General features: G+C 37.1%; 1 protein-coding gene across 4 annotated transcripts; it reads right to left on the bottom strand.

Moving 5' to 3' along the window:
- Window positions 1–294: 294 nt before the first annotated feature.
- Window positions 295–6,319, bottom strand: LOC133817487 (probable phosphoribosylformylglycinamidine synthase, chloroplastic/mitochondrial). 4 transcript variants are annotated; one of them, XR_009885566.1, is made up of 5 exons: window positions 6,099–6,319; window positions 5,767–5,817; window positions 1,468–5,640; window positions 1,146–1,357; window positions 295–595 (listed from the first exon to the last, which is right to left on the bottom strand). XR_009885566.1 is itself a non-coding variant. In XM_062250026.1 (4 exons), exons 2-3 carry the CDS (start codon window positions 5,806–5,808, stop codon window positions 1,471–1,473), a joined length of 4,212 nt encoding a protein of 1,403 aa, XP_062106010.1. In that variant the 5' UTR covers window positions 5,809–5,817; window positions 6,099–6,319; the 3' UTR covers window positions 952–1,357; window positions 1,468–1,470. The 4 variants fall into 4 exon arrangements, 1 of the variants encoding a protein (XP_062106010.1); XR_009885565.1 differs by having other exon boundaries at window positions 1,294–1,357; XR_009885567.1 differs by having other exon boundaries at window positions 1,294–1,357; window positions 5,767–5,809.
- Window positions 6,320–9,037: the final 2,718 nt, after the last annotated feature.

The following is a 9,037-nucleotide window of genomic DNA, read 5'->3' as shown; positions in this document are numbered from 1 at the left end:
TTTTAGAACAAGAGAGTTGAGGTTGAGAAGGAATAATCTTAGACACAACAATATTTGTATGTGATTAATATATAAAACCTGTTACTACAAATCAATTAGATAAAAATAAAAAATGAACCTTTAATTATTTTTTCAACATGTTTGCTTCGAACTATGGCCCAAAATATTAGCATAAAAGCTCCCTTCGTTTTTCTTTTTAATGCAAAACTCTGCATTGTTTAATTGTGAAAAGAATTCTCAACACTGCTGGAAAAGATAATTAAAAAGAAAACAATGCACACTCAACACAGGGCATTTTAATCAAGAAACTATCTTAAAACCAATTAAACTGGGACTTTATGTGCCTTGGGGACCTTGCAACAATACTCATCACACATTTTATTTTTTGGGTTATATATATAAATTACATGATAATAAGGGCGAATATATAAAGTAGGAATGCATGTATTTGTATTGGTGGAAGTAATTGGGAGCCGAACAAAGCAAAGTTAGAATAACCAAAAGAAATATCTAAAGATACTTATGAAAAATGTAATTATTCTCCTGGTGTACCAGCTCTGCTCTGTTGTGTCACAATGGAGATTAAGAAAACGATCTGCAAAAAACAAGGGGAACTATCAAAAAGATTGAAGAAAACCTCCATATATATACTTAAGAAGGTCATCTATGAGACACAATATCTATCTCCAAATCTAACAAATATAAGGAAAAACATCTTACTTCATCATTTTAAAAAAATTGATTTTTTTATTTGATTTTATATTATGAGCATGTTAGATGCTTGTCTTGTCTTGTCTTGTCTCACTAGACAAAGATGCATGAAAACAACATTAATTGAAACTCAAGGACACACCTTTGAGATGTCAAAACAAGGGTTGAGTTTGGTCTACATGTTTATGTAATTAAAAGAAAGCATTTCCAAAAGTTAAATTAGAACAGAGAAAGGTCCCATCAACTCAAACGTTCATTGCTTTACCAACATAATAATTCTATCGAACTCAGTAAACCTGTAACAATGCTTAGAAATAGTTAATTTAAGTGCCCGGGAAAACCCAAATAGGATAAACTAACTAGAGCCTATAAACGCTGAAATACTGATCAAAGACATTTATTTGGCCATCTTGAGAAAATACAATGTCAAGGACCTTATCAGATCAAGCATACAGGTAATATTGGAAAACTGAAATGTCCATCTCTTCAAATTTTGGGTCCTTGCTTGACTAAAAGTAAACAAAAACTTGAAACCTTGTCAAAATATGTTAGCAAGAGAGGAAGCAAGATCTTCCAATTAACCTTTGAACGTTTTTGCAACCTCATTCACAGTATAGAAACTGAGATACTCCAGCCACTGGGCATGCTGTAAGACATGATCATGTGAAACGGAAACAGTATTAGAAATTACCATATTTAAAAATAATAAAAAAAAAAAAACATACAACTCTCATGAAGAGTAGCAAGTATACCAACCTCTCAAGAGCACCAATCTCTGGCATTTTGGAACATTTTCAACCAGGGACTTGGACCTTTCTTGTCCACATTCCAGTTCTTCGGATACCATGGGTATTGCCACATTAGGAAACAACGCTCAGGATGAGGCATCATAGCAAGATGTCTCCCATCTGGTGAACAAATAGCAGCAACTCCTAAAGGAGAGCCATTCATATTAAATGGATATTGCTCTGTCTCATTCCCATCATCGTCACAGTATCTTACTGGGGCCAAATTGGAATGAAGCACTCTATCAAAAACGCCATCATCAGGGAAGTATGCTCTTCCCTCACCATGAGCAGCCCACACCCCCAATGTACTACCCTCCATTCCTTTAAACATTACAGCTGGTGAGTCTCTAATTGTCACATTTGTGAATCGACACTCAAATCGTCCAGACTCATTGTGAATGAACCTTGGCTGTGATGGATCCCCACCAAGACCATGAACACCACCAACTTGGGGACCCGGAATCCATCCCAATAGAGCCATAAGCTGACAGCCATTACAAATGCCAAGGCTAAATGTGTCTGGCCGCTTGTAGAACTCCTGAAATTGATTTAGAAGGGGTCGATTGAATCGTATTGATGCAGCCCATCCTTTTGCTGAGTCGAGAACATCAGCATAACTGAAACCACCAACAAATACCACTCCTCTGAAATCATCCAGTGAGATTGACCCATTTAAAAGGTCTGACATAGTCACATCCCATGGCTCAAAACCAGAAGCATAAAAGGCTGCAGACATTTCTCTATCTCCATTGCTCCCTTCTTCTCGAATTACAGCCACCTTTGGTTTTGATGTTGCGTTCATATACTTCTCATCTGTGAAGGAAGGAGTGAAGGATAAGTTCCACGAGGGTTCATGCCTAACTTTCAACCCCTCTTTCTCTTGATCAACACAAGAAGCCAATCTCTGAAACCTTTCCAACTCAAAACTGGTTTCCTCCCACATGTCCCTAAGGAAAGAAGTAGTCTCATTCAAATGAGACAGCCCATCGACCTTCAATTCAACTGTGGGTTCAGAACTTACTTGTCCAACAATGTTGGCAGATATACCTTCACTAGCTAGCTTCTCCATCACAATATCCAAGTTCTTTGTACTTACCTCAATAATTAGACCAAGTTCTTCAGCAAAGAGTGTTTGGAAAAGGCTCTTCCCATGTGAATTCAAATCCAACACAACACCACAGTTCCCAGAAAATGCCATCTCTAGAACACATGTCAGTAACCCACCATCACTAATGTCATGACCAGCAGAGATGAACTCATCTTCAAGAAGTGCCTGAGTGCACTCAAAAACTCTTTTAAGATAAGGAACGTCATCAAGGTCAGGACAATCATCCCCAACTTGGTCAAAAACTTGAGCAAGCGCAGATCCACCCAAACGACGCTTTCCCTTTGCCAAGTCAATGTGAAGTAGCACACCATCATCTCCTAACTTCAAATCAGGGGTAATTGTTTTCGTTATGTCAGGACAAGTCACATAGACACTTATTACAAGATTTCCAGGAGCCTTAACAACCTCCCCTCCAGAATGGGCAGCCATTGAAAGACTATCCTTTCCCCCATCAATAGCAATACCAAGCTCAATCATAGCTTCAGAAAGAGCATTAGCAGCATCATACATAGCAGCTCCTTCCCCATCGAGTTTGGCAGCATACATCCAATTTCCACTTGCTTTAACGTCAGCCAAAGAAGTCACCTTTGCCCAAACAAGATTAGTGAGCGCTTCTCCAACAGCCAATCTTGCCATTGCTTTTGGATCTAGCAAACCTTTAATTGGCTGCTCCCCAATCGCACATGCGCCTCCAGTAAAGTCAGTATATGTTTGAGCAATAACTGCAACATCAGCAAGAGTAATTTGCAGGGGTCCAACAGTTTGCTGCTGGGCTACAAGCCCAGTTACACACCTGTCCACCTTGGTAGTCAAGAAACGCTTTGAACAAACAGATGGAAGTCTTAATACCCTCTTAAGAGCATCCATGACAGTTATCCCAGGAGCAATATCAAGTGACTCTCTTGCATCAATGACTCGATGGAATTCAAAGGTCTTCTGTGGCATGTCCCCAAGTACTTTATCCAGCTCCAAATCCACAGCAGGGGGAGGTTTAGGAAGTCCACTTGATTGGCATTTTTCAATAGCTTCACTATCAACCAGAACAACCCGACCCTGACCATTAATGGTTCCAATAACAGCCATAGAAACCCTTTCTCTTTCGCAAATAGACTGCAGAAGGTCACGACTTTCAGCTTTCACCAAAATTGCATCTTGCTCTTGATATTCAGCACCCCATATCTCCAACACTGACATTGTGTGGTCACCAACTACAATGGCCCGGATATCAATCTCAGCACCCTTTGGATAAATGATTTCCTTAACAACATTACAATTTCCGCCAGCTCCTTGATCATGAATGCTAATGATTGGGTTATTCTCTCCCATCTCAATGCAAGCACGAACTACCCGATACAATTTTTGTGCCATCTCTGCATCTCCACGTTGTACAGCATTAAAATCAAGCTCTGCATCATTCTGTCCACTAACCATGCTTGATGCAGCCCCACCTCCCATACCAATACGGTAAGCTGGGCCTCCAATTTTCACAACCAGCATTCCAATGTCAGGCTCGCCTTTCGATATGTGGGTGTGATCAATCTGCCCAATGCCTGCACTAAACATAATTGGTTTTAGCCATTCACGTCTTTCCCCACTTGGAAGTCGCATTCCAAAAGTTCTAGTGTAGCCCTGAATCAACGGCTCTCCAAACTTGTTCCCGTAGTCAGATGCACCATTACTAGCATCTATAAGAATCTGCAAAGGTGATGCCAAATTAGATGGATAAGTGAAAGAAGGATCTTCCCAAGGAGCATAAGAACCCTCCATATTGAGATTCCCAACACAATAACCAGCTGTTGAAGCAACAACAAAAGAACCTCTCCCTGTCGCATGAGTATCCCTTATACGTCCACCTGCACCAGTTTCTGCACCAGGGTAAGGTGCCACTGCACATGGAAAATTGTGTGTTTCAGCAGTAAACAACACATCAAGATCTCGAAGAGCTGACTCTAATGGACATGTTGAACCCGGATGAACTGGTCGCAAATGCTTGACAGGAAACCCCTTTATTGCACTCGAGTTATCCTTGAACCCAATTACGGAATTGTTTGGATTTGCTTGCAAAGTGCTCTTCACAATCTGCATGAGAGTCCTGTCCATTGGCTTTCCATCTATAACTATTTTACCAGTGAAAAACCAATGTCTGCTATGCTCGCTGTTAGATTGTGCAATATCAAATAGTTCCACTGTCGTTGGATTACGCTTGATTTCCTCTCTAAAAAGCCTAGTGTAATATTGGAGATCTTGCTCATCAAACGCTAAACCCATTTGTTGATTAATTTCCTCCAATGCTTTCCGGCCATTTTCCATGACAGGTACATAGCGAACCTCCTCTGGAATCACAGTCGTCTCAAAAGATGTAAGCTTCTGAGTATAAACACACTCAGTCATCCTATCATGAACCATTGCAGCTAACTCATTGATCTGAGTATCCTGCAACGGACCTTTACTATACAACAAGTATCTCCTCGAGCGTTCCAATCGAGTCACCTCTGTCAAACCGCAAGCTTGACAAATTGATACAGCATTAGAAGACCATGCAGTCGTAAAAGATAACCGGGGACCAACCTCAATTATAACCATACTCAACCCTTCCTGCCTTTTCTTCTCAAGGAAACTCTCAGCCCCCAAATTCTCAGGCTCATAAGTCTCCTGAAGAAGCCACTTAAGAACGGATAACTTTTCTGCTGAAAGTTCTGACTGAAGCCCAATGTTGAAACACTGCTCTGTTTTTAAACCAAGAATCTGAGTTGAGACTTTAGCTTGAAAAGACTTGAGAAGCTCAGATGTAGCGCTATCCTGAATCAGCGGCACCCGATAAAAATGTACAACTCCAGCACCAGGCTTGATTGTGGATTGCTCAGTTACCGGACTGCCCAAGCCATCAGAAACAACAGCTTTGGGCTTTGCCTGAGCGCGGCACCTCAAACTCAATGGAATTCCTCTTCTAGGACGCAATATCATGCCCCATAGAGGATTTGATCTTGGAGCTCGAGAAGTACAATGAAAAACACGATTTTGCTTATGTATTCCCTGAAACCAAAATCAATGGAAAAACTGAATTTTTAACTCAAAACAACAAAAATGCAAGCAATATATATAATAGACACTTATCTATCAATGAAAAATCAGACGCAAAAAGGCACATATAAAACATACTTGTAAGAATTCAGAAGTCGTGATTTCTCGAACCCCAGCCATTCTATTGACCTGAAAGAACAGTTAGTCAAATTAATCTGGAAAAAAAAAACATTTCACAATATGTACACAGTTCTAAATCAAAATTAATTAAGCATTCATCTTCTACAAAATTCCCAACGGTGTTGAGATTCAATCCCAAAACTCATTTAGCACAGAGCACTAACAAGTCCCAAAAAAAAATCTTTAGTTAAGAATCTAAAGACAACCAAAGAGCTATACACACAACAAAAAATAATTATACTACACAACCAAAGCAAAGCAGTTTCATTTCCACTAGGGCTTTCACCAACCAGTTTGGGCAGTCTGCAACCGAGCCCGAGGCGATGTGAGAAGCTCGACAAGGATGCAAAACGGAGGCAAAGAAGCTCAGTGGAGGATTATTGAGAGTGAGAGTGGAGAGTGTTGAGAGTTAGAGAAAGAAGAAAGAAAGTGAGTGGGCTGAGACGGAGAGAGTAGAGGACTGAGGGGAGTGGCGGCTGTTAACGAATACACAGATTATGCTTAATAACACCCTTCCACTATTATTTGATTCACTTCAAAAACAAATACAGCCTTTTTGAAAGAAAAAAAAGAATATTGATAAAAAAATTCTGCTGTTTGTTAACCCTTAAAAAAATAATGTTTTATTTAATTAATTAAAAATTTAACAATTAAACATAAAATAATATTTGGTTACTCTATTTTTATTTATTGTTGTTTTAAATTTTAAATAAAAGTTATTAAATTTTAAAAATAGAAAATTTTTATTTTCAAAATTTTTTTAAACCAGTTTAGACTTTTAGTATTTGTTGTTCTGTTCTTCAAATCAACACCTCATTTTATATTATTAAACAAAAAATAAAATATAAAAGTTATTAAATACATTTATTATTTTTTGTTTTTAAAACAAAAATTTTATCAAATTCAACCTAAATATGTTCTCTTTTTTATTTTCTTTATTTTTTCGTGTTAATTTCTTTTTTATTTATTTTTACACTTTAGAGCTTCGTATATTTCACCATGATAATGTGTATATACATAAAAAAATTTTGGTACAATACATAAACATTTTATTATCATGCATATATATTGTTAACGCTGTTTTTCGTCAACTTAAATCTGAAGAGCACTAAACAAAGATTCATAAAATAAAAGAAGAACAATAGAATTTTTACGTGGTTCAGCAGTTAAAATATGTCTAGTCCATGAGTCAATATTATTGATTCGTAATTGATTAGTGCTCAAAAATGCAAATTCATTGGTTTTAAAGTGTAAAATAAATTAAGTTTTGATTAATATTTTCATAAATTTATTGTAATATATTTTATAATTGAAAATATTAATTTTAAATTTAATTTGTGTTTAATTTTCAGGAAATAAATTGCATTTGGACATTAATAAAAAGATAGAACAAAAAATGGTTAAAACTGAAAAAAAAAATGAAGAAAGTGACATTTTTTAAGAATTTAGCCCAGTCCCAAAGGCCCAAACCGAAGGCCCAACCCTTCTCCTCCTCCCTCAACACGCCACGTGTCCCAAAGCAGCTCCTCGCCTACCACCTGTCTGTGAGCCTCCTGGTCTCCTTCTTCCTTGACCCAGCCTTCTCCCCAACCCAATGTAATCCTTCAGCCATACGCCCAAGCTTCAGCTTCCCCAACGCAGGCCCAGGCCCATAGCTCCCTTCCCAGCCTCCAACAGCCCAGCCTTGCCTTCTTCAGCAGTGACCCAACAAAGCCAAATCTCCTTTCAACAACATCTGAAGCCCAACGTGCCCAATCCGAAGCCTTTGACCCAGCCAGCCGCGCCACGTGTCTTCTTCCCATTAGTTGCGCTTGGTCAAAGCCCACTTCTGCCACCAGCCACCTTCAACCCATATTTTGTGGGTGTTGGGCCTTGCAAAATTGTCATTTTGAACTTTAAAGCTCATCTTTTTTGGTATTTTTGAAAAAGAGCATAGACCATGTTCCAAAATAACTAGGTTAATATTTATAATAAGATTTGATTTTTCAAAATCATATTTTATTATTAATATTTCAGATTTATTTTGTAAACCTCAATTGCTGTTTAATTTCTTTTTAGTCATTTTCTAACTCTATAAATAGGGACTCTTTCTTCACAATTAGTATGTAATTTTTAGAGTAAAGAAACTATAACAAAATTTCTACTCACTTTCTTCTCATATTTTCTTCTTAGAATTTTGTGAGAATCATGAGCATAATAGCTTATTCTTCCTAGGAAGGTTAGGGAAGATTCCATATGCTAGTGATGTTATTTTGCTACTTTGATTTACTATGTTCTTAATATAATACATTTGAGTTATTTATGTTCTTTCATCTCCATCTCTATTTTGTTATCTTTATTTACTTATGCTAATAGTATATAGGATTAGTCATGGTCTTTCTATGTGCTTCCAATTAGTAAAAGTAATATTGATACATAATTTTATGTCTAGTCTTTTATTGCATTATTTCCCTTGGGTATTTTGTCATTTTTAGATTTTTCATAAGATTAACATTGTGCTTTTAAAGTAAAAAACTTGATAACTCAAATGGACTTTTGTTAAAAAAAATATGGACTCTAATGTTAGATTTTCCAAGTAAATGTTGGGATGTGAACTATTTACTTGTGCATTTTTGTAAATCAAGTAACTAAACAAGCATATGGATGATTCTTAAAACCTTTCTATTTCTCAAACTCTTGATTACCCTTACTTTTACTTCAATTATCTCATTTTATCACTTTATCAAAAAGACAATACCAAAATCTCAAACTTCTTTTCGTTTACAATTTTATTTATTTCTTGTTACTAACTTTTTGTGTTATTTTCTACTAATCTTTTGATTTTAGGTTATCTCCTTGTAGATCGACTGCCCGATTATACTACAACCACCGCTTAGTGGTTGTCACGATTTGGGCGTTAAACAGTAATACTCTCTCAAAGCTTTCTTAGAGCAATTCAACAGAGTATTCTCAGTACAAGATTGTGCGTGAGTACAAATGAAAGTCCTCAGGCTATTTATAGACTTGGTTGACATAATATTTTCCCCTTATTTCGGGAAGTTACAATCAATTATACAAATTTGAAATAAATGTAAATTAATACATTAAATGCATAATATCCCATGATAATTGGGATTTAATGCCAGATAACAACAAATCCCTAAAGAATAGAGATCTCCTAATAGTTGTCGTGTGCAAAATGCATTGTTGACCTCGAACGCAAGGTTAACGTGCTTTCGAGATCGGCCAA

The sequence above is a fragment of the Humulus lupulus genome, chromosome 2 (assembly GCF_963169125.1).
Source record: "Humulus lupulus chromosome 2, drHumLupu1.1, whole genome shotgun sequence".
Classification (NCBI taxonomy): domain Eukaryota; kingdom Viridiplantae; phylum Streptophyta; class Magnoliopsida; order Rosales; family Cannabaceae; genus Humulus; species Humulus lupulus.
The sequence above is the reverse complement of the archived record's forward strand: the minus strand, read 5'-3'. Positions and strand labels throughout refer to the sequence as shown.